Below are 25,774 nucleotides of genomic sequence, written 5' to 3'. Positions count from 1 at the left end.
ATTAAAATTCATGGCAAATGTCAGTTTAATTACAAGTTACATAAAGAATAGTTTGTTATTTACCTACAATTTTGCGTTTTAAACACAGGTGGCGATAAAGAGGCAAAAGTTAGGCATTGCAACTTTTATTTACCGTAAAGTCTTAAAGGGGTCGAATGACATGATATTTGGAACATCAGGTTCCAAAACCAATTGAACTGACAGACAGGTGATGAAATGTACATCCTTATATCAATTCGAGCCAGAATCTGATACAGAAAATGAAGATGATCAAGCCGATACATCAACTTTGCCAGCACGACTTGAGCAGGATGTAAAGGATTGTTAAGGTTTTATAAAAAAAATATTATGGTAAATAGCTAAAAACTTTAGCTAACTGTTTTACCTTTTAATGCGACGTTATAAAGACTATATACAAACAACCATACACATCATACAGAGTTTGTGTGAGATAGAGACAAGCTCGCATTAAAGCAGGGAATGGTAACATAATAAATAACGTGAGCGCTTTGGCCCTTCTTGATCAACCAGTAAACCACATTAGAAACACGACTTTGTTGCCTCTAATTGGAACATTATTACTGATTATTAGGACTTATGTAGTCTTTTTTTACATTGCGCGCATGTCTGCATTTGCAAACACACGACCAACTCAACCTGCGTTAGTCCGTAAAAAAGTATTTTACAATAAAAATAAACGTACAGGCTGCAAATCTGAAGCTCTAGACTGTCCTTGTGATGTTGTAATGGTTGGAAGAGCCCAACTTTTAAACCAAAGCTTTCGTAGATGACCGATCTTTATCTCTAAGGTTCATGAGGTTATCGTCGGTGAAATGCTCTGCACAAACTTGAACCATCGGATTGTACTTTTCTGGAACAGTGTTGTAAATAAAATGATACAATTAGTTTTTAGTCGTCTCATCTTTTGGCAGGGCAAACAAAGAGTCGTTCTTTTCGCAATGAAACACACAGCGTCTCCACGACATGGCTGTCCGGTGACGATACAATGAGTGTCAATTTTATGATACAATTTTACGTGTCTAATACATGCATGGGCAGCTGATAACACACCAAAGACATAGAAAAACACGGATTTGCGCCATATGATGCTTTTAACTTAAGAAATTGACTGACAAAATTCTCATCTCACACCAGATGTTAGGAAAAAACGGATAGAACTGAAGTATTTTTAATTGTTTGACATTTTAATGTAGTTGTTAAATGACCGTAATCGTACTCAAATCGAGTTTGTTCGTGTAAAGCGATGATATAATTATGAGTCATGGCTTTATATGCGTGACGTGGCGAGGTTTCGTTAAAAGGACCAGTTGTTCCCCAGCTGGTCCAATTACTTCTTGACTTGTGAATATATAACGTAAATGATTCATGTACTTTGTCCTTGTTTGACAGTGTTAGCAAAGACAGCAAATGTGATATGTGCTTCAAATAAACAATGATGAATGTGTTTATATGTGTTGAGTTTGGGAAGTTAATGTTGAAGTTTTGCGTGTTGTTAGGCGGGGATGATCCTCGACAATGGGGTTAAGACAACCCAGGCTGACAAGAAGGACAAGAGACCGTACCTCTCCCTCATAGGAGCCAGGTGAGCGTTTGCATAGTATTTCCATAGTATGTTTAAAAGATATAACAAAATACTATAATAACATATTTTAAATCCTACTGTGGCTTTGTGTGAGGAACGAACTAAGATTAAAGTCATTATTCACCTTAACCCCAGCTGTCAAATATCTTTCTCCATTTGGCACATTTTATACCTGTTTATACTGTTTAAACCCATCTAGCTAGTCGATTCGCATTCATGCGGAGCTTTCTTTGACAGGTATGGCCCGCACCAGGACGCAGACCCCTTTAAACCAAGAGTTGCCGCTCTAATCCATCATTTTGTGGCGTATAAAAACCAGGACCATGGTGCTTGGTTGAGGGGAGGAGATGTTTGGCTGGACGATTGTCAGTAAGTGTTTTCTATACTTCTCAGAAACAAATCAAGATATGGAGACTGTTTGTGTGACATGCACTTGAAACGCAATATCGATGCATCACATATCACGATAAAAAAATAATTAGGGGTTTATTAGGGATTATTGTTCTTAATTTATGTGTTCATTTTAATTTTGTGTTAAAATCCAGTTTTATTTTTTTAGTGACAGATAGGGCTGTCACAATTATGAAATTTGGCTGACGATTAATTGTTTATTAAATAATTGGGATTATGACGATTAATTGTCTGTTTAAAGGCTTTGACAATTATTTACAATTAATTTATTCAATTAATATAGCTACATTAAGAAATTTAATAATTCTGTAAATAACTATTAAGATTCCCTAAAGGGTGACCCTAACTCTCTGAACAGATTTTTTTTAGATATGAGGATGATGTCATCTTGCTGTATAGATGCATCAAATCTGGAATCACTTTCATAAAACTCATAAACACAAAAAATACAAATCTGATACAACTCAAATGATGAAGAAATGTCATTTGAATGTAACATTGAGTGCAGATCAAGGACAGTGGATGTAAAATGCTGCAGATCACCCTGGTTTACAATCGTTGCGGTTATCTGAAATAATAGCAATTTTGTCGAATAATTGCGATGAGGTAAATTATTTAATAATTGTGACAGCCCTAGTGACAGACTTATTCAGTCTTTATTCAAATTTTTGTTTGTTCCAGATTCAGACAACATTGAAAAACAGTCAATATTGCAAAAGCCGGTGTGAATAAAAGCACCCGCACAGGTGTCTGTGTTCAGCTAGATGCAACAATCCTCAAAGCAGACTCGTGTTTATCAATAAATCATGGAGAAAGACCTTCTTAAAAGCTCATTTATTCAAATACAAATGGGACATTTAATAAAAGTAAAGTCATTTGCCGAGTTTGTATGCTGGAATTTAATCATCCCCGAAGCTCAACATTTACGAACGAATTGCAGATCGACTTCATGGACGTTAATGAAAAACAACTGGCAGTCTTAATTAAAAGCGAATGCAGATTTTTTTTTTCCGTCTAATTCAATTTCATCTCAGCTAACACTGCTCCAGTGAAATAACTTAACTAAGAATTGGTGAATAAATCATTGATGGTTTCAGTCGGTGGGTTGTGATTGTTCTGGCTCTGAATCTGAGCTTTATTGCAGCATTCGGTCACCATTGACTGTTTCCTCGTCTCTATTGCACGCAGGTTTGCCGATAATGGAATAGGCCTCACTCTCGCCAGGTAAACCCACTCATCACTATTTTCTTTTATTCTATTATTTTCTTTGTACACATTTCTGCGGCCTAAAAAAAGGAAGTTGTTTGTATTTGCTGAATTCATCATGGAGCAATACTCAGCGGGTGTAATTGGAAAATGCCTTATATGGGGGTCTTTTTAAAATGCGGAGAAGTAGTCGTAGATTTGGAGAGAGTGCAAAAGTAATTTATGGGTCGGTGTGTGTGTTTTTTTGACTTGTGCACATGTACGTACGTAGTGGCGGAACGTTCCCTGATGATGACGGCTCACGTCAGGAGGTGAAGAACTCGCTGTTTGTGGGGGAGAGTGGAAACAGAGGGATGCCAGATCTGGATCATCAATCCTGGGGTCCGGGGGGTCCCGATCATCTCGGCAGGTCCCTGCCCAGAGGAGTGTAAGTATCTTAAATTGTTAGTTTTCGCTCTTGTAAAGATTGTGAATGTTTCGTGTATAGTTTTATGAGGATTTGCCCAGTGGCTTTAAAGGGAACCTGAAATGCAGATCGAAACTAGTTATTTTACTATTTAAATGTAGGGTGGGGCTCAATTTGATCTTTCAGGTACTGTCATTTGTGACGTCATCTCATAAAGGTTTTGGAACAAAATTAGACGGTTTAATAATAAAATTTGATTGAGGGTTTCACAATATACTGTTATTGACATATACCGCTATTGACAATAGACGTGATCTTGTAAATCCATGATCATCGATATCATGTTAATTCCACACATAACGTAATATCCTAAACAGTCCAGAGCCTATTTACAATTTTGCCTTAAGAGTCAACTGTTAACATCTTTTTGCCATCGTACATCTTTTATTTGAAGTGCGATTCTTTGCACAAATAAAAGTCACAATAACACAACTATAGAAGAATTTGAATAATAGCATTATTTACTTTTGAAAAGATATTGTGCTAGATATCACGATACTATCATTCAATTTCAATAACAAAGCGTCACAAAATCGATTACGATAAAAAAGCAGCAAACAAAATGGTTTTGTTAATTTTGTGTCATTCATAACTGAAAAAACATGCCAAAGCTCCAGATTTTGCGTTGTTTTTGTTTATAACAGTCTATCAGTACTGATAGGGCCTTCACATTCATATTTCATCTATAACTGCAGTTCTTATCCCGAGGACACAGCATATTTCCGAGTGGAGGTATTTTTAGATTATATTTTAGATGAAAGAGTTTTTTTAATTCCCATATTCTCATAAACCACCCTATGCTCATTCCCGACTGAAAATTGGTCCCGTATGTGCCATAATGCTGCCGTGCAGCGGGCAACCTTGACAAAACTAAACTGACAATTTTTCTATTCGTCCCCTTAACAGCTGTTGTCATTTTTGAAGAACGCACAGTTCTGCGAGCACAACATTAATCGTGATGAATTATTGAAGACTTGAAATTTGAAAACAAACAGCTTTATCATCGTTGCAGCACAAGCAATATACGTTGGAGGCGTGGCTTTGAATATCGCCTCTGCCAGTGGGAGGGTTCTGAATGGTTGAAACCCCTGATGTTTGAAAACTTCACTTTTTATTACTTCTGTAAGAATATCACAAGATGTTTTTAGAAACATTGAAATAAAGTTCTGCAACAGACTGATGTTTATCAGGTCTCATCATCTATTGGTTGCCAGAAAGGTAGCTCCGCCTCAAACTCATGTTATTGGTAGTGCTACTCAAACAGTCAATTCTTTTTATGAAAACACGGATCGTTTTCAACTTAAGTTATGAGTCCTTGAGGCAAATGTTTTCCTCGGGGGGTGAGAGGTAATCTCGTGTGTGATTGTAAGACAGGGCAACGGGGCTGATGTTTCCAATATCGCACATTTAACTGCTAGTTGCTAGGCAACCATACATGTTATCCATCCCAAAATGACACAAAAAGCAATTAGGCACGGACCCTCATGCGTGCAAAGTTTTGTTGAGCGCTCACCATAGGGACGTAAAGTTATAGCTGTTCACGATGAATGAGAATAATATTAATTGGCCGGTGACCAATTTCTTAATGACTTCTTCCAAACCCAGAGAATCCCACAGAGGACGAGCATTATAATTTTTCTGTATTGTTTCCAGAATAGCATAACAAACAGAAGAATCATAATAAGCTCGGCCTCTGCGGGGTTGGGGATGTCATTATTTTTCCATCCCGAAACGGTTCTGCTGGCGTCGCTGAAATTACACACTTCACCTTTAAAGTTCTTTTAATCTTATTTACTTTCAGCTCAGCTTCACATTGTATCACACTTCATTTGCATTGTTGTTGATTTTCTAAATGTTTGTTTAAACGCTGGCCTGCCGAGGGCATTACGTGGAGCTAACATTGCACTCTCTTGCATGCACACAACATGGGTGCGCGGATTTGATGAGTGCTGACAAGTTCACCTGTGCTTCTCCTCACCCTACAGGGACTTCCCTATTCGTGGGGTGCAAATCTATGACGGGCCGATCAACGTCCAGAACTGCACTTTCCGTAAATTCGTGGCCCTGGACGGTAGGCACACGAGCGCTTTCGGTTTCCGCCTGAACAACTCGTGGCAGAGTTGCCCTAACAACAACGTCACCGACATCACTTTTGATGACGTCCCGGTAAGTTTGGCTCCCTTGAGGGATGGCGAGCATCATCCGAGACCTCGTTGACAGACTGTGTCAGGCCTCCTTGTGTTATTTAATAATAGTGGATGGGGTCACAGGCTCCGAGCTATTCTAGAACACTGATTGATTTTATGAAGGATGTCAAAGAGGATTATAACATTTTGGAGTGTCTGCTAGCTGCAGGCGGCTGTTTGACGGCTGTTTGACACAGAGAGACAGAGAGAGAGAGAGAGAGAGAGAGACTGTGGTATAATAAATGTGACTTGTTCAGGGAATGAACATCTCTTTTCTAGTCTCTTACTGGACGCATTTACAACAGCGTTGAGCGTCATTCAAAAGTGAAATACTGTTGTACACTTTAGGAATTATTTTAGGAAACTGCATTATACTGTAGTGTATTTTGGTTAATTAATACTACAGTACTATAGTAATACAGTACTGTACACTAAATATACTTGTACCAATTTGTGTTTAATGTCTAAATGAATTTTTACAGACATTCATATTCAGCTATTTATATTCCAGCCCATTTTGATGTTTTTAAAACCAATGCAATTTTTTTATTTTCCGTCATTCCAAATCAGCATTTTGTTTCAAATTGGATCCAATTTTATGCTACGCTTTTACAGTTTTTAAAGATTAGATTTATTTACTGTAATTTTATTGTAGTAGATATTTCAAATTAGCTTTTATTTTTAGATACTTGGTAATTTTTTTCTCATTTTACTATGTATTTTTGTCATTGTAGTACGTTTTTATTTAAATGTTTTTATTTAGTTTTAATTTGATTTATGTTTACGGTTTTGTTTACAGTTTGTTTTCTATATCTATATATTTCAAGTAACTACTTATTGCAGTTTATCGCCAGGTACCATTTTTCATTTTTGTTTAGTTTTGGTTGAAATAATATGTATTTGATTTCATTTCATTTGAACAACAGTGTTTCAATGGTGTCAGTTTTAGTTAATGATCTTAACCATGCGTTTCACATTGGATTCTTTCCCTTAGATCACCTCACGAGTGTTCTTTGGCGAGCCGGGCCCCTGGTTCAACAAGATGGAGATGGATGGCGACAAGACAACCATTTTCCACGACATCGACGGCTCTGTGAGCGAATACCCCGGTGCTTTCCTCGTCAAAGAGGACAACTGGCTCCTGAGACACCCGGACTGTATTGACATCCCAGACTGGAGAGCTGCCATCTGCAGCGGGCGCTATGCCCAGGTATGTCCGACCCAGAGCTGGCACGCCGTCATGTTTCTCCTCCAAAACATGCCCATGTTTGGCGCCAGAAGTCTTAACTTGAGAAGTCGCAAGCATATACACGCAAACAGCGCATGTTCCAGGGCAGCAGCTTGTTTTGTACATTCCAAGGACTCTTGTCCACCGTCTGTGAAAACCTTGTCAGCCTTTAAAATGTGGTTTCTAGGTGAAAGCCAATCAGTCTGTCAGACCCATCGAGCGCTCCATCACTAAAACACCCTTTGAAATTGCCCCTAGATTTACGTCCAGACCCGGAATCCAGCCAACCTTAACATGAAGATGGTGAAAGATGAGTATCCAGACAAGCCTCTGGTGCTGGTGGGAGCTCTAGGGAAGGGGAATCACTACCAGCAGTTTCAGCCTGTCGTCACTCTTGGGAAAGGATACACCATGCACTGGGATCAGGTGGCTCCTGCTGAGGTCACCATATGGCTCATCAATTTCAACAGGTCAGTGACGGATTGATGCGTGAGCTCTATCGAGTGTACAAACTCTTGATCGTGATTGGCTTCATCAGTAAAAAATTAAGTTTTATATAGAGGTTTCTCAAACACTTCCTAATGGGTCAATCAGTTAGCCCCAAGTCACACCATAAGTCAAGTCATTTTTTTATTTACCCCAAAATTTTAATTCTTTTATTGTTTGGCTGTTCAAAGCCTGTAAATGACTCTTTCATTGGTGGAACACAAAAAAAGATATTTTGAGAAATTTTGATTTTGTGGAAGTCAATGGCGTCCAATATTGTTTGGTTATCAACATTCTTCAAAATATCTTCTATTGTGTTTTGCAGAAGAAAGTCACTCATACAGATTTAAAATGACATGGGGACATTGTCGGGAATTGTCATTTTTGGGTGTACTGTACCTTTAAGAAACATTTTACACAATTTAAGTTAGACCTTAAAAACAAGATATTTTTAGTTTTAGTTGAAAACACCTTACACCTTTTTTTAACCGATTACAAAAATGTTGGTATAATATACACTGTTTGCTAGCTCTCATCTACTGTTTTGTGTTGTTCCAAATGACACCTGTAATAAAATATACACCTGCTTCTCTCACTAACTAGACAAGAGGAGCAAATAATCCATCTCAATGCTCTTCTCAACAGAACGATGACGCCCCCTAGTGATCCATGCAAATACTGATGCCATTTTTTAAATCTGTCAAACCTAATAATTTTTTCATTGCTGTGGCCTGTTTGCTTCTTTCACAGAAATGACTGGATAAATGTGGGCATCTGCTACCCAAGAGGCACAGCGTTCACCATCATCTCAGACATCCACAACCGCCTCACCAAAAAGACCCGTAAGACCGGCGTGTTCATGAGGACCAATCAAGGGGAGAAGATGGGCCACTCGCATCAGACGAGAGGTTATTACTACTGGGACGAGGACACTGGGTGAGAGCACCTACAGATAACAGCTTATGGAGTCGCTGTACGATACGATCTGCACTACAGACTTCAGAGTGGAAGTGAATGTAAAGATAGTGAATGGGTTTGAGAAGGACAGGAAATTATCAAGAGCAGAGGCGACAGGATCAAAATTAAATCTGAGCAACACAACTCGACATGTCTGAGCTTATGTGAATTAAATATGGGCGTCTATGCGTTATTAAAATAAACACTAATCGCCTACAGCTTAGTGATATTTTATCAAATAAAGTCATTTGACTTTAACGCAGGAAAAGATAAATTTGTAAAATAAACTGCAATTTCAAACAGAGATGGCGATAGAGAGGCAAGTTATAAATTGCAGCTTTAAGCCAAATTGTCTAAATTATTAATATAAAATATACTACCGAACTTGTATGTATAAAATGTTACTAAAATTTTTTATGTAAAATGTAAATTACTTTGTTCATGAAAAGTTGCATACTTTCGATATCTCAACTTTTATTGCCTGACGTTTATGCCCATGACTGAATTACAGTTGTGCCAATATTCGGTCCAAAACAACACTTAATATTGCTTAAATATATTAAAAAGAAAAAATGAAGATGAGTACAGAAAACAAGAGTATGTAGTTTTTGAAAAGTATTTTAACAATTTAATTAATTTAATTTCTGCACTAATAAAACACAATTAGATTACACAATTGCACTGCTTTACTTTTCACTTGAATGCTTCAGTTTAGTAAATTATTGGTGTCAATGTTATTCTAAGAGTGTCACCGCTTCCCATCGTTGGTCTCTGTTTCTGGAAGCGCTTCTCTCTCTCTGATGTCTGTCTTCCGTCATCCCTGCAGGCTTCTGTTCTTAAAAATCAAAGCACACAATGAGAAGGAAGACTTTGCCTTCTGCTCGGTCGAGGGCTGTGAAAGAGTGAAGATCAAAGCCCTCATTCCCCCCGGCAGCGGCCCCAGTGACTGCATGGATGAAGCTTATCCCAAATACTCCGAGATGCCCGTCGTAGATGTGCCTATGCCCAAAAAACTACCCCCCTCTAGACTGGTGAGAAGACGTTTTTTTGAAAGATCTATAAAAGCGCTGTTGTTTCGACGGTGTTTCATGTTCCACTTGACGTCGGATGTTGAGACGTTCGGTTTTGACATCTCGGGCTTCTGACCATAAAGATCCATGAACCCGGTGCTTAGAAGATGATGTTTAAAGAGAGCAAATGTTAGAGTTTGCTTTGCAAGAGCTCCATGGTCCACAGGAAGTCTCCGAACATCCAAATTGTGAAGAATGAATGATATACTATGTACAATTTTGAACACAATGTGTACTGACAAGTTGTATTATTTATAAATTTAATTCATTGATACATTTCAAAGTTTGTTAAAGGTACAGTTTGTAACAAATTTGCAGTAAAATATAAAAAAAAAACACTAGGCTAGTGTTATATATTTTATTCAGCCGAGTACTTACAATACCTCAAATGTTTCCAACTACTTGTAAATCGTGAGGAAATCGGCATTCCAAACAGTGACACAGGGCTACCCTTTACCGGCTTTACTGACGTAGAAAGCGCATGACAACAGTGTCGTGGACAAATGCGGAAGTAATGTCTAGCTTCTAGCAATCCACTTACTTTTTTCGAGCAGTCACTTATTTATGGACCACAATTATATGCAACAATTATAAAACTTTACCTCATCCGCTAACATGATGTCTTGTTCCCGTCTGAATGATGGCCATCAGCGGTGGAGTGGAAGACAACAGATCGCATCATTCCACGCTCATTCACAGCGTCATCAATCTATAGCATTGTTGTTGTTTTGATCGTGCGCCCTCTAGCGGCATTTATTTACAAACTGTAGCTTTAAAACTAACTTGTTAAGACAATGGGTTTCCTGCATTTGCTATAACATATTTCACAATTTAATTTTCTGTTTCCTTTACAGCCCAAAACACCCGAGCACTTCCTGGAAATCAAATTGGAGTCGTACAACACTCGCTTTTTCCACATCAAAGAAGACTTTGCTTATATTGAGGTACTGACTACTTTTGTTATTCAACTTAATAGCATTTCCAAATTAACATGGGCGCTTACAAATAAGACATTACAAAAAAAAAACGTGCTTCTCTTGTTGGCTTTTCTGTAGGTCAATGGCAAGAAGATCTACCAATCAGAGGACGGTGTGCATCTGACCGTGATTGACGGTCACAGCGGGCAAATTCTGGAGTCTAAAGGCTTCAGGAACTCCATATTGAAGGGAATCCCAGCTCAGTTAGAGAACTACATCACAAACCTCAAAGACGAGTAAGACTGCCCGCAAAACATTCACAATTTCAATAGTACAATTAAATGTGATCTTCAGTTTAATTTACTCCCATTTACACTACGTGGACTTGACTTTAAAATCTTTTAAGTCGAATCATTTGTGTAACAATGTACAGTGTACGGCACAAGTATGAAGATGAAAATGGGCACTGCCTCAACTGGGCTGTTTGCCTTGTAATACCGTTTGCATATTGTTTTGCACTATCTGCCTGGCCGGGGGGGCTGCTTTAGAATTCATACTTGTATTAAATGTGTCTCATGTACAGCTGCTTTGTAACAATGAAAATTGTAAAAAGCGCTATATAAATAAAGTTGAGTTGAGTTGAGAGTTAATATGAAAGCACAGAAGGAGGGCCGGTGACAATCATCTGGGCTGAAAATAGCCTTGATTTAAGTGCTGTGTGTGATGGAAACTCATCTTTGCTCTTCCAGTTCAGTGATTTTGATCACTTCTAAAGGAAAACTGGTCACCAGGGGGCCGTGGACCAAAGTTCTCCAGACCATCGGAGCAGACCAGTCGGTGAAGTTGAAAGGTAATAATGTTCACAGAAACACTGAGTTGATGGATGGATAACAAAGCGCTAAAACGTAATTTCGTAAGATGCAAAAATATAATCGTAAGTACCATCGGCAAACAAATGGGCTATATAAAAGTGCTATGTTTTGTCTTTTTTTAAATCAGTCATCTTGAGTTTCAATTGAAAGTTTGTCGACACCCCCTAGTGGAGCAACAGCTTTGTTTCTCAAACAACTTTTCAGTCAAATGTTCTTAAAGCTTCTCTTTCTCACCTTTTCTCACCAACAAAGTCCTTGCAATCGATGTCATTATATTCAAAGCACAATTCTTTATCCTACATTTTTTTTTAATGTGCTGACTGCATGCACTCGGGACTTTTATAGACCAAAGTATTTGGTATTCTTCACCATGAAATTCCTTCTTCGTGCTGTGAAGTTCTTAGGCTATGAAAGAAAAATCCCACCCATGTGTGAAGATTTGGGCTGGACAGCACACACGTATACACACACATTCCAAAGCAGCGGGGTCTTTCCTCTCGGCCCTCCCTTAAGCAGTATTTATCACATTGAATTGTCATTCCAACCCCTAAAGTTTACATTCCAAGTTCATCACAATTGGTTCCGAATCGCTTCGTGCACGACAGCGAATGTTTAACAGATTGTCTGAATAGTTCTCATTGTGTTCTCTTTCACACGTAATACTGTATATAAATCGTTTTGTCTGTAAACAGAGAACGGAAAAGCAAAAAAATCACATAATTGAACCCATTCAAGGTTTGTGTGAGAAGCAGAGTTATTATAGTATGGATTTTCGTTTTATTTATATTTTCAATTAGGTTTTATTTTTAGAGTTTTAGTTTATATGTTAATTTAAGTTAAAGTTTTAGCAATTTTGGTATATGCTTTTTTCATTTTATGATTAATTTTTTTATGTTGCTATATAAGATTAATTCATTTTTATGTTTATGTTTTTGTTTATGATTATAACTTATTATAAAAAGTGCTTTAACATTATTTCAGTTTATTTTTTAGCCAACATTTAAATGTTTCATTTAGTTAAAGTTTTTCCAATAATATTTTATTTTAGCAAACTAAAATAACCTTGGTGAGAATCAGAATCTCATTCTGCTTATCATATCAGTCTGAGTTCAACTGATACAAACTGTAACAAATAAATCAACCAAATGTTGGAATTAGACCACTTAAGGCCATGAATGACCAATAAGAAAATGAACATAATAATGCATTACATTTTGACAACATGACATAAAAATACAGCTGATAGGTAATGGAGGTCACTTTAAAACAACATGTTGTGTCTTTTGCAGACAAGCTAGCTTTTGTTGGCTTCAAAGGCTCCTTCCGGCCTCACTGGGTGAGGATGACCGTGGACGAAGAGCGTGTCAAACTCCACCAAGTGTTGCCCATCCCCATCGTCAAGACAGCGAAGCTTTGAAAACAAGCGACGCACCCCAGAAAAACTCAGACTCTTAGTAGCACCACTATCGGGCGAGCCGTCTACGCCTGCAAACGCCCACCGGACCTGAAACGACCAATCAAAAATGAGCATGTGTTATGTTACCTTGCAACCCCTCCCAGCAGATTCCATCGTATGTGACGACGTGGACGTTAAGTGACTTTTGGATCGTGTTGTCTATTGTTTATACTTGAGTTTTCGAGAAGAAAAAGTGAACAGCAAACACGTAACATTCCTCCTTCTTGTCCCTCTCTGTGATGTTCGCCATTACGTTCTTCTGAGAAACATGTGTTTTTCTAAATATGTAGAAAAGAGGTTTCAAATTGTAAATGTTGTGAGTCTTCTTCTTTTGTAAAATTTTCTCGTCACGCACTAGATTGTCCTCTCAGTTTTGTTTGTACGAGAGAGCCAGCAACAAAAAAGTCTTAAAATGGAAAGACATGGGGATGATCTGTGAGAAATTGGCAAGACGTACGACAATGTCCCTTTGCCGAAATAGCTGGTCTTTTTTCGGGGATTGTAATTTGTTGTTGTTTTGTATGTTTTGTGTGTTTCTAAAAAAACCTGATTGATAACAGAGATATATTTTATACTTATTTATTGTACAGGCACTATTACACAAATCAAGAAGGGAGAACTTCAAAGGGACTTCTGAGTTGTAATGTATTTCTGTCCTATCTGTAAAAACAAAAATGTAAGTTTCACTTTCTCTGTATAAATCAAATATACATGACATTACCTTTAAGTTGTATATGGGTGTGATGTAAATGTAACTGATTTCAAAGTAAAGCAAATGTATGACTATAGATAAAGAGGTATGAACACTTTTGTACATGAATAAATGAATTCATCTTTTTTCGTCACATCAGTTTGTGCCCATTAAATGTGTTGTTCCGTAATAAAGAATTGAATTTGTGATAAGAATTAGAAATTAGACTGAGAATTTGCAAAGTATAAATATATGACAAAAATTGTCTGGATAAATGTAGGATACAACCTCAGTCAGGATGTTGTTTTCAGTCAAGATGTATTCAATATATTAACATCAACATACAAATAGTATACTTGTAAGGGAACTATTTCAATGCTCTGGAGGAAAGTGGCCAACTTGTTTGTTTATAAAAGTATACTTGCGTGTGACCGCAGTAAACTTTTAGTACTACGCAAACTAGATTACTGTCAGTATATTTTAACGTGTATTTTCATAAACGAATAAATGATTAGAAAGTATGGAACTAGTCAACTATCGCCACCTTGTAGTATAGTAGTTGTACTTTTTTAAAACTATGTTCACTACTGCTTAACTACAAGTTAGCGATAACTTAGGTCCATACTTGCTGAACATCTTTTAGTTTATGAAAGTACACTTCAAAGTATACTGACAGAAATCTAGTTTGGGTAGTTTATATACTTGAAGTCAACTTTTCCGTTAACATCATACTTATAGTTTACTATTTCTATATTATTTTTGCATAGTAGTTAACTACTTTCCCTATAAAGATATTCATTTTCATACTTGAGATATAACTTTAAGTGTACTTGAAGTAGATTTGTTATGATCACTTTGGTTTTACACATTTTATTTACTCTATAAGCTACCAAATAAGGATTCCTGGAAAAGATTGATAACAAATACAATTTTGTCAGTATGAGTCATATTTGTGTAATTTTAAGTATATCTCTTAGAAGTACATAAATGTAGACTGAAAGTAAACATTCTTATTTTTAATTTTAAAGTAGTACAGCACGCAAGAAAAAATATTTTGGAAGTGCAGGCTGATATATCGATAAATCATACTTCAGTTGATTTCTGGATGGGAACACAACCACATGTGTGGAGGTTTTGTCTTTTGCTGCATACCATGGTTAAATTTGCTGAACTCTGACCTGTGAATTCACATCGAACAGTAATGTTGAATACATGATCTAATTACTTTGTGATGTATTCAAATGTTAGTTGTTATCGCTTTAATTGATGCACACAGGAGGTGGAGGGTGACATCATTTCCATTGCCTATATTTGTTATGGTGTCCTAGGTATTTATGGTTCACTGTATTTATCTTTCTGTGTGTGTCTATATTGGGGTGGGGGAGCATGGAGATGTTTTTACTCCGGCAGATGGCAAGGAAATTTGACCAGGGAGGCCATACCGAAGTAGGGTGGATACATACATAAGAACTTTCAATGGACTCAAGTACAACAGAGAGGAAAAATGTGAAACAGAGTTACAGCTGTGTTTCTTTTTGCTGAAAAAGTTAAAAAAAATTCTCCTGAGACATGAAAAAATAAAACCGTCTTTATAGTTTTTTGAGCATAAAAGATACAGACGGATTCGATAGGATTCAAAAGAGGACAAACTAATTTCCCATTCACAAGTCAAATAATTGTTTTTAGGTTTGGGAATAATTTATGTAAATTAAAATTGAAAAATTATCTTCTAAATTTTAAAGTGACAAATGAAGCCTGCTAGATGTGTCACAGTTCTTCGATTAAAGCGGGCATAAGCTAAAGGGTTTCTAAAGATCACATTTTAATCTCGAGAACCTATAGAGTGGTATTGGATACTTCGTATCTACAAAGAGTATTTAGTTTGATCATATTATAAAAGATACATCTTTACGATTGTTTCCGAAAACATACGCGCGTGCGGGGGGGGGGGAGGGGTAGGTTGAACCAAAGCAGGTGCGCACCCATTGTCAACAAAACACAGACATCAGTTTCACTCACCGCATGGGGTTCTTGTCCGGAATCTTTTAGCGCTGGGACGGCTCCATATATCAGTTTCAAACGATCTCCAAATCCAGCGTTATATACACCGTTTATATAACTTTCATCACCCAAATGCAGTGAACAAACAAACACCTGAACTTCGCGAAAATATGCTCTCCTGCTTACAAGTGAAAGTGACGTCTGTGCATGCTCCTTCTCCTGCTCTCCTGTGGCCGTGCTGTGTGCTTTTCCGGGAGAATTGTCCAATAAGGGACTAAGAAAGGTTGTTGCGAAACAAATATTTCGAAATTTATATGTTCGAAAAAAACTTTCCGAAACCTGTACGATCGCTTGTGGAGTGTATTGAGCACAGAAATACTACGTAATACGCGTTTTTTGACAAGTTTACCATGTTTAGCATGAAAAGACAGCACGTTTAACATTGTAAAGAAGTCAGAATTCATCACACATTGTTGCAGGGCTGCTTTAAGTTATGAAACGTATCACATTTTTTTGGTAACGCTTTAGATTATTGCCTGCAATGTACCGCATAATTAATCAGATTTTACACCGTAACTTATTATAACAGTAATGTACCTCTACAGTAAATATCTGTGGGTAAAGGGGAACAATATTTAAAGTTTAGGAAATTTGAATATTAAAGTATAAAACTAAGGGCTAACTATTTTTAACTTTAGGATTAATTTATATTTGATACATTTTAGAAAACTTACAAAATAATTCATTTTAAATAGGAGTTATTCTGCTGAATTTTAATGTATAAAATGTGCAAAATCAATGTTGATATCTTGAGACTATAATTAAGTATTTTAGGATTTGATTTGGATGTTTATATGGCATTCAGTTTCCTCATAAATGTTTTTTTAACATCTTACCCCTTAATTACCTAAACTTGCATTTTGTTCCCCTTCACATACAGATATGTACTGTAGTGGTACATTATTGTTACAATTAGTTACACTATAAATCATGTTTAATTATGTGGTTCATTGCAGGCCGTAATCTAAAGTAATCTAATGCATTAAATATAAGTTATTCATATATTTTTTAATTATACTTAATTACAAATAGTTTTGGTCCTTGATGCTGATTGGTTGATATCTGTGGTTTATTCACTATAAAAGCAGAACTATGACCTTTTAACCCAGCTACTAGCTATAGATAGTAACTGCATACCAAAAATAGCCAAGCATTGTTTATGTCGCATAGCAACATTGTGTTATTGTTTACACGGCTACGACCAATCCGAATCCAGTAAGCAGAACTATTCATTTAAAAATAACATGTAGCATACTTCCACATTTATGACACAATGGGCTAGGCTCTATGCATGTGTGACTTCAGCTTTTTATAGGAAGAACCATAGTAGCCAGTTTCCGTTTTTCCAAAAAATTGTTTAAGTAAGCAGATCCTTTACATTGTAGCACACAGCAGTGGTATATAGAAGTGGCGTGTTCAAATGTTACATTTGAAAGTAATCTTTTCAAATACAGTAGAACAGCACTTCTATATACCACTGCTGTATGATGCTACTTACAGCATCTGCTAAAATTAAAGTTGTCATGAATTAACAGCTTTTTAACCCAAGCTTTTGTTATATAAGAGGTAAATCTTCAATGCGGCACGCCCATTTAAACCGAGTGTTTGTTGAGCTGGCCTAAAAGCTCGGGTAGAAAATCGCCTATTACCTATTGATTTTGATGTTTTTTTAATGTAAAAACAACGAAAACGTCATAAGTAGACCTCATACAATTTGTATAAAACAATAAAAAAGGCCAGTTCATGACACCTTTAACTATTTTCTAATTTTCCCATTTCTCTCTGGTTTAAGTCTTCCCAACCAGAAATTGGCAAGGGTTCATCCTTCCTCATGTATGCATAGAGCCAAAGCCCTTTTAAAAGGAAAGCCTACAACCATTAGACAAAGAACGCAACGGCTAATGCTATTGCCCTGGCTTCAGTGGATAGCAGGAAAAGAGACCGGAAGCTGGATTTTGGTTTGGTGGTCAAGGGGTTTTGTTAGCCGCTAAGGCTTCTCCAATTAGAAGTATTACAAACCCTCCCATCTCTATAATAAGAGTATCTCAGCTAAAGCCCATTAAAGTCACCATGAAACGGCAGTTGCGATTGACTTCTTTTCCGTATCGTGACGTGTATCCGAGTGAAACGGCTTCTGAAATGAGAAAAACGTAGATTTTTGAACTGACGTAGATTTGTGGGGGTGTGGTTATGAGGTGTTTCAGGCAGGTCTGGGTGAACATTCGCTTTTAGATATAATGCATCTTTAGTTCCGACACTTTAATATTTTCAATTTAACGTATCTAATACAATTTCCAACAGACCAAAGACAAAGAAATACACGTGTTCGTGCCATATGACCCTTTTAAAACTTTGCAATTTCTTTCATATCTTTTTGTAAACTCCCCCTAGTTTTTGTTTATGTCTATGTTTTGATACTATATCACTGTCAATCAAAAAAAGAGTTGTCGTTGAGAGGGGGAGAGGAGCTTAATGTTTTTGATTAAAGATTAAAAGTGCAAATTCATTCAAAAAATTGGTTTGCACAGAATCATTAAGAATAATCCCTGCAACACTTCGTAAAACACTTAGAATTTTCCTGTTTGATTTCATTGAGTTTATAATGTGTTTCACTAAAAGTCACATACACACAAAAAACATCCTCACACAGAATTACCTGGGCCTACAAGAATCGAAGATCATGGTCGAGATGATCTTTTCTATTTATTTCCAGTGCTTCATTTCTCATTCAATATGAAACAGCTTTCTTAAGGTTGTGTTTACTAGTTTCGTGGCATGTGGTGGTTCAGAGAAGTAAAGGATGATTTATTGCTCCATTACTGCTTAATATTGCTCTTGAACTGGGGCAATAGCAACACTAAATTCATTTCTATGCCAGAGGCTTTTTCTGACTGACTCTATATGGGCCTCATTTATGAAACTCTGCTCAGATTTTTGCGTAAGCACACTCTACAATCAAATATGTGCATTCACACGTTTCATAAACGAGGCCTCTGATCTGATCATTTCTGTAATTCTTTACAAATGATGCACTGCAGCTTTACACAGCAAGCTTTCATGTAAACAGTGAAATCAGAACACATACTTTCTTGTATAAAACGACAAAAAGCCATTCAGCTGAGACATTGTGAATGTGGTCATCCAGTCTAGTGAGAAACATTTATGCATGTAGTCTTTTATGATTTATCACAGTACAAAAACATCTGAGGTGAAAATGTTTGTCGTCAGGGTTACACATCCAACAATTGTAGCCAACTATTTAAGTTCGCAAACGTTTTATCTTTACAATATCACATTTAGTTTTTAATCTAACAAAGTTTAAATGTTCATTATACATAAAAAAATGTAAAGATGGATGTATTTTAGCAAGGTTTAAAATGATTTTCTGTGGGATTGGTGTATTCATATTTTTCTGAATTTAAAAGACACAGGTGAACATTAGCATGGACTCTTTTGGTAAATAACAAATGCACTGCAGGAGTGTATATAAAAGTTGTTTATTCTTTGAATCAATGACATTGTAACTGTGAAAAAATGAGGTGAGTCACAACATAAGTTCAGAAAGAAGATTTCAAAAGATGATTTGAGTTTTCATCACGTACACTGTTAACACTTGTTATAGCGAAACGGTTTTAGTCTATGATGAGCCTTTGAGGCTCGCGTGTCAAAGCTCCTGTTTGCTTTTATTAGCTCGGTTGGCTGCTTTCTTGTCCCCCTTTTTCTTAGTCTCATTTTGCTCCTTTCCTTTGTCATCTTTCTTTCCGGCTTTCCCAGGGTACACCTGTCCCTCCACGGTCACGTCCTCACAGCGGTCCTGAGCGATCAGGAAGTCTTTAACCTCCCAGGCAAAGCTCCCATCGCGCAGCATAAAGATGACGCGGTTAGATCCCACCACGAACCTGACGGGAAAACAAGCAACAGCTTATTCACAAGAGCTTCAAAATTGAGAGTTGATCTTGGCTATCCCATAATGAGGTAAGGGCCCCTATACATATCTTTCATTAATGTCCTCACCTCTGAATATCAAAGTTGGCATTGAAGAGGCTGCCCTGCCACAGGCTGGTGATCTCCTCGGTCTCCTTCTCTGTCGGGTTTCCTGACACTGAAGCAAATACCATCAGCGTCTTTCCTTTCTTGGACATCTTCAGGAGATCCTCTGGTTTGGATGCATCGATTTTAGAGAAGTCAATGGGCGGAGGAGATCTTTTGTGTTCTGGCAAGTCACCTTCCTCAATGTCATCATCTTTCTGCAATGAGCAAAACAGTCAGATGTCAAGCAATCAAGTAGATTATCAAATATGATAATAATAACGTTATCATGTTATTGAGAGCCAAAGAATGCATCTAGTAAAATTCTCTTCTCATAATATGCAAGTCCAATAAAACAGGGTTTTTGGTTGCAATTTCTGCTTGCAATTGCAAAAGTTGTTTCTATCTACGTTGTCCAGCATTTCGAGTTTTGTAATGGTGTGGGAAGCCATATTTTCACAATGTTTACATGTATTAAGATAAAACTTTCTATGATTCATTGTCACAATGCCCTGTTGACGTGACACTTCAGGCTTGTTAGACTTCTCATAGGTCTTTGGCGCAATACTGCAGATTCAAATACACAAATATATATAGGTAACAATTGATTCATATATATGTTTGTGCGTCTTTAAAAAAAGGGTGACACTAGTGAATTGTAGTCAAGTAAATATATATATGTGCAAATGATCTGTGGACTTTTAAGCACACAACACTTTTAAAGGCAACCTTTGCTCCTATAAAACTTCTGAAGCCTTACTGTTCTACTCCAATCACATTCCACCACATAAGGATGACTGAGACTTTGGGGAATCTCTCCCTCCCACTGACGAGGAGAGAAAGAGATGGTGTACAACAAACCCTTTGTGTGCTCTTCAGTGTATATTGTCTGTGTTACTGTTCCTAATAAATCTCCATACTGCGCTTACTCGTCCTGCATTTGGGGCATCAGTTAACACATTACTTAATGTGAATTCCTTACATCCTATCTTTACTAATGTTCTGCCAAAACATGGCACGAATGGTCATGTGACTTTTTTTACTTGTAATATCAACAAAAAAGGCTTGTTCAACTCGATGCGGGGCCGAAAGATCCGACAGGCGGATGACATAAAAGTACCGCGAGAGCCTTTAACCAAGTACCAGTATTTTGTAAATGTAGATGCCTAAAAATTAAGTAAGAGTAAGCGGATCGGACATGTTCCACACATTAACACATGGGTAGTGTCCTTGTTAAACACACGCGTGTCCCAAGTTTAACCAATTGTTTATTTGACCTTTATTGTATTGCTGCTCGTGCCTCACTGGTTATTGTAAAAGCCCATGTGACAACTAGCCCCTGGCTGCCCTACGGAAGAAACGGTGAGTGAGCTTTGGTCCATTTTAAACTTACCTCCCACTCCTCCAGCAGTCTAGCCATATCAGCATCATTATAATCCCGTATGTCTTTCTTCTTCTTGGGTTTAGTATCTGTGCAATGAACCGAAATGAATAAAATAAGAAAAAGAAACACTGCTACTGCTCTGCAGCTGACGGGAGACGCCATCTTTAAACCCGGAGCTCGCTGATTGGATAAAACCCTCCGCCGCCTCACATGGTATAAGGGGCGTGTCTTTCTGCTCAACGCATTTTAAAAGTTAAAAAATAAATGTGTGTGAAGTTTTAAGTTGTTGTTGTATGTGTAGGGGGATAAAAGAAAAGAAAAAAAGGTTTCTGAGGCGTTCTTAATTTACGGAAGCAGTTTGCGGAGCACCAGACGGATGATTTTATTTACAAAATATCAAAAAAAAAAAAACATAAATAACATTGATATTTAATCCAAAATGATAACTTGCATCTCAACAACTACAAGATTTTAAAAACGTTTAAACATCTTCTCATAAATTAAATAACACATAATTAAAACAAAGAATCTTTATGACAGGGCTGTTTTACTTTACATTAATTCAGAAGGTAGCAAAACGGTGCACACTAATTTTTTTTCATAAAGTACTAGTGCTTGTGCATGGGACTCATATGAAGTTTGAGGCTCATTTAACAGAATCCGAACGGTTTCCTCTCTCTGGACACCCCACCCAATGGCACGGTGCCCTACGCAGCTGCACAACTGACATGGTGTATTTGCGGCTTCAGCCCCCAGCTCAGCTTTTATGCACTATATACAAATGCTCTCTTTAACCCCATCGTTTTATAACATTGTTATTGTTATTCAATAAACATGCAGACAAAACACATTAAGCTAACATCAAAGCGTCGTACTGAACACATATTTATAAAACGGGCACTGAGGTAGATAAGCTCAAAGGGTAAAACAAGTTTCTTATGTTGTACATAATTTTGTGAGTGTCGTTTTTTCATGTAAATGCAAACATTTGACGTGACCCAATACCATGTTCAGAGAGGGAAGGTTTTCGGTGAAGCCACTCCCCCATTGTCTCGTTTTGTCCAATGAGAAGTACTTTAGCGCGTTTACGTCGTAGCTCTTTACAGAAGTGAATCCCTTCCCATAATGAATCAGATGTTTTAAAGATGATGTTTAATCCCATGAGCGGTAGGGTGAAAAAATCTCGCGAAAAACAGTGCTCAGATGATTGATTTGAAAATGAAAACACAGAACCCTCACGATAATAACAAACTCTAATATACATTTATTAAAATGAACCATGGCTTAACTACAGTAACCATAATTCAACCATAACATTAATGGTAAAATGATGGTAATGCAAATAAATAGCAATCTTTCAAAAACCTTTTTAACAGCATGTTAATTTATTCTAAAGGAAATTTATCACACGATAAAATGACAGCAATAAATAAACATCTGACAATATATTATTTTTTATTGACAAACATTATGCATACAAGCACCTAAAGTCAACGTTAACACCTCCCGAATTGTAAGCATATAATCAAACTTTATAAAACAATTAAGACGTAAGTTTAGAAGGAAAAAAAACATAGCCGGCGTTTCCGCTAAACAAAAAATTCGCAGCTATATGTATGCCGCTTTGAAGACGAACATCGTGAAAGTAGTAAATACCCACACGCGAGAGTACCTGTTGGACACACAGGGAAGGACAAACTGCAAACTACAACGGAAACAAGCTAAACAAAGAGAGGAAGCAGGAGGGTTTGTTCGCGCGACTCCTCTGGAAGCGGCTGTTATTTGGGTGTAACTTTCGCCTCAGACCGGTAGTGGAGTCTCGCGCCGCGGCCTCGGAAAGCGATGACTGGTGAGGAATGAGCACAACTTCACACCCCACGGACGTTACTGCAGGGAAACACACGGTGGGTGAGGTAAAGGAGGACGTTTGGGTCCCGCACGCGCTCCGTGATCGGATATAATGGTCGTGGAGTGTTTAAAAGCCTCGGGGTTTGAGGGAAGCTAACAGGCTATTCAGCCACACCCTCCCGCCGCTTCCTGATACGCAAGATGTAGCGGGAGACTACAACTGACTCTCGAGATCTTTACTGAGGTCGTGGAAACGTTAAACGCTTTGGTCGAGCGCGGAAAATGCCGAGCAAAAGCGAAACTATCCGTCACCGGATGACCGTTGCGTTTCTGCGGAAGGGGGCTTTCGGACGATAGATATGCATACGGATCTAAGCTCGCCCAAAGAACGCGGGATCGTGTACGAAAAAGAAAGCGTTGAAAGCGGCTCGGGAGCGTTTTGTGGACTTCGGAGCTGTCCTGGGATGATGATGCAGAGGTGGCGGGGCGCGCGGTCAGCGCTCGCGCTTCGGTCGGAGGGTCGCGTCGGTTCCGTCCTCGATCTTTACTCATCGTCACCGTCATTCAGGACATTCATTCATATGCCGCGATTCAAGGAATAAAAAGAGAAGCGGCTTCTGGAAGTCTGTTACTTGTAAAATACAAGTCTGTCAACTTGCACTTTGCCTACTTTTGGGCATCATTGTACACATGGCACTGCAGTAGCCTTTCAAAGAGTGTTTTGGATTTTGTTTCATTGTTGGACCGACATTGAAGCATCCTGTGAAACTGATCAGACTGTAGCGTACCTTTGAAAAGGTAGTTGTGAATTTGATTGGATTTTTTGCGGTGTGCACCTTTAAACCGGATTATTTAAACTTCGGACGATTCTGAGTTTGTAAACTGAAGGGATATTTAATTATCACTCTCCCGAGCCTCTGTTTTCCCACAAATGCTTAAAAATATCCAAATATATAAAGTTTTTGTTTTGTTTCATTTCGTTATCTAAGAAGCCAGGTGCTCACGGGTGCATCAAGTGAAGTTTCATGTTGTTTTGCAAATGTTTACTCAAAGAATTTTGTGTCCCGTGTGAGCTGATGGTGGACTTTGTTTTCTGAAGGACTTTACAGCACACTCTATGGCCAGTTTTCAATTTATAGAAACCTTGTTTTAAACGGAAGAAAATGCCATAAGTGTTCGCACAATCCAAGTGTCTCATCCTTATTTAGAAAAAGTGCGACCACCCTATTATGGCTAGTAGTGGCTCGGGAAAATCGGATTGCGACGTTCCTACCAACACCCTTAGTGGCAGCTTGCAACAAAGGAAAAGACTCTCATCCCTCTGTGACGCATGCAAAAGCAAAATGCAGCTGGTGGCGGACCTGCTTCTGCTGTCCAGCGAGACAAGGCCAGTGGTCCATGCTGACGGCATGCCAGTAGCCGAGACTTTCGAGAAATGCCGCGACACCGTGATCGCCAGAACCAAAGAGCTTTCCATCATCGTCCACGACATTCAGAGCCAGCTCAACATGGGGAAGTTTGTGGAGGTCGGGGACCGGCTGGTGGAGATGGGGAACCTGGTGGTCTCGCTGACGGAGTACTCGGCGCACGCGGCGTACTTGGCTGCCGTGGAGACCCAGGGCTCGCAAGCCGCCGTCGCCGGGCTGGTGGACCGCTACAAAGTCACCCGCTGCCGGCACGAAGTGGAGCAGAACTGCAACGTTCTCCGCCTGACAACTATGGCTGACCTGACCCCGCACCTCCTCCTGGAGGTGTCGCAGAACGTCCTGAAGAACCTCACTACGCTTACGGACGCCTCCTCGATGGCCAGTGATAAATCCAAGGACAAGTTTGCAAAGGAGCAGTTCAAAGCCAGTGTCAAGTGCATGAGCACCAGCGCCACAGCTCTCCTGGCGTGCGTGAGGGAGGTCAAGGCCTGTCCCAACGAGCTCACCCGCAACCGCTGCGTCCTATTCAGCGGACCGCTTGTGCAGGCCGTGCATGCCTTGGTGGGCTTTGCCACCGAACCGCAGTTCCTCGGCAAAGCCGCCCTCATAACTCCCGAGGGCAAGGGGGTTCAGACGGCCGTGCTGGGCGGCGCCATGAGCGTCGTGTCGGCCTGCGTGCTCCTCACCCAGGGCCTCAGGGATATCGCTCAGCATCCCGAGAGCAGCTCCCAGATGCCCATCTACCGGGAGCGGCTGCGGAACTCCGCTTGCGCCGTTTCGGAGGGATGCACACTCCTGTCTCAGGCACTAAGGGAACGATCCTCACCCAGAACTCTACCGCCAGTGAACTCTCATTCTGTGAATTAACACACACATAAGAGCAGCCCCTCGGCACGTTATTCGAAGAACCAAAGTCTAATCAGGTTTATCCATGTGGTAGTCTGACCCAGTTGAATAAATGTACAGTTTATCAAAAATAACGTTTCATGGCAGTCGGCTTCACTCAGGTTGAGGTCAGAGGTGATGTTTGTAGGGTTTTCATTTGATTAGGATGTTTGCTAAATTTGCGAAAACTGACAACTGTCAAAATTCCTCTGGTGGTTAAAAAGTGGTAATTGAAACCGAAGCCTCAGTAAAACTTAAACTGAAAGTTTACCTCAGTGCTTTGCTGAATGGATGTCATTGAGAGAAATACAGAGTTTGTGTGCCGCGTGTGAGTTTGTAATGAGTAAAAGCTGCTGTGAGTGTGTGCCTTGGGTTTTACACTATTTACAAGACTTACAATTATATTTTAATGTGCTGTGTTTAGTTTTTTTCTTTGCCCACCCCATTATGTTTTATCATGCATGTACTGGAGTATTTATTTCAACTTATTAAAATGTTGATTCTCATAAATGTCATCTCAGTCCAAAAGATTAAATACTTGACTTTACATTTACATTGCTGATTAATGTGTCGTAAGGAACACATCCTAGA

General features: G+C 38.6%; 3 protein-coding genes across 3 annotated transcripts in view; 2 read left to right on the top strand and 1 right to left on the bottom strand.

The window, feature by feature from the left end:
• The window catches only part of cemip (cell migration inducing hyaluronidase 1), a 73,832-nt gene extending 60,129 nt beyond the window's left edge, over window positions 1-13,703 (top strand). The window contains 13 exon segments of the mRNA XM_056754942.1: window positions 1,518-1,603; window positions 1,841-1,972; window positions 3,203-3,238; window positions 3,492-3,647; window positions 5,672-5,852; window positions 6,867-7,082; window positions 7,359-7,570; window positions 8,337-8,522; window positions 9,370-9,574; window positions 10,468-10,557; window positions 10,669-10,826; window positions 11,280-11,380; window positions 12,692-13,703. Coding sequence (XP_056610920.1) covers window positions 1,518-1,603; window positions 1,841-1,972; window positions 3,203-3,238; window positions 3,492-3,647; window positions 5,672-5,852; window positions 6,867-7,082; window positions 7,359-7,570; window positions 8,337-8,522; window positions 9,370-9,574; window positions 10,468-10,557; window positions 10,669-10,826; window positions 11,280-11,380; window positions 12,692-12,819 — 1,887 coding nt within the window. The 3' untranslated portion in view covers window positions 12,820-13,703.
• A 5,388-nt stretch (window positions 13,704-19,091) lies between these two features.
• On the bottom strand, window positions 19,092-21,191 carry mesd (mesoderm development LRP chaperone). The gene is made up of 3 exons (XM_056752463.1): window positions 21,033-21,191; window positions 19,625-19,857; window positions 19,092-19,509 (listed from the first exon to the last, which is right to left on the bottom strand). Exons 1-3 carry the CDS (start codon window positions 21,183-21,185, stop codon window positions 19,275-19,277), a joined length of 621 nt encoding a protein of 206 aa, XP_056608441.1. The 5' UTR covers window positions 21,186-21,191; the 3' UTR covers window positions 19,092-19,274.
• A 1,424-nt stretch (window positions 21,192-22,615) lies between these two features.
• tlnrd1 (talin rod domain containing 1) lies at window positions 22,616-25,774 on the top strand. The gene has a single exon (XM_056759354.1). The coding sequence runs from the start codon at window positions 24,101-24,103 to the stop codon at window positions 25,163-25,165; it is 1,065 nt and encodes a 354-aa protein (XP_056615332.1). The 5' UTR covers window positions 22,616-24,100; the 3' UTR covers window positions 25,166-25,774.

Source organism: Triplophysa dalaica, chromosome 1 (assembly GCF_015846415.1).
Source record: "Triplophysa dalaica isolate WHDGS20190420 chromosome 1, ASM1584641v1, whole genome shotgun sequence".
In the NCBI taxonomy this organism is placed as follows: domain Eukaryota; kingdom Metazoa; phylum Chordata; class Actinopteri; order Cypriniformes; family Nemacheilidae; genus Triplophysa; species Triplophysa dalaica.
This window is presented reverse-complemented; position numbering and strand designations above follow the sequence as displayed.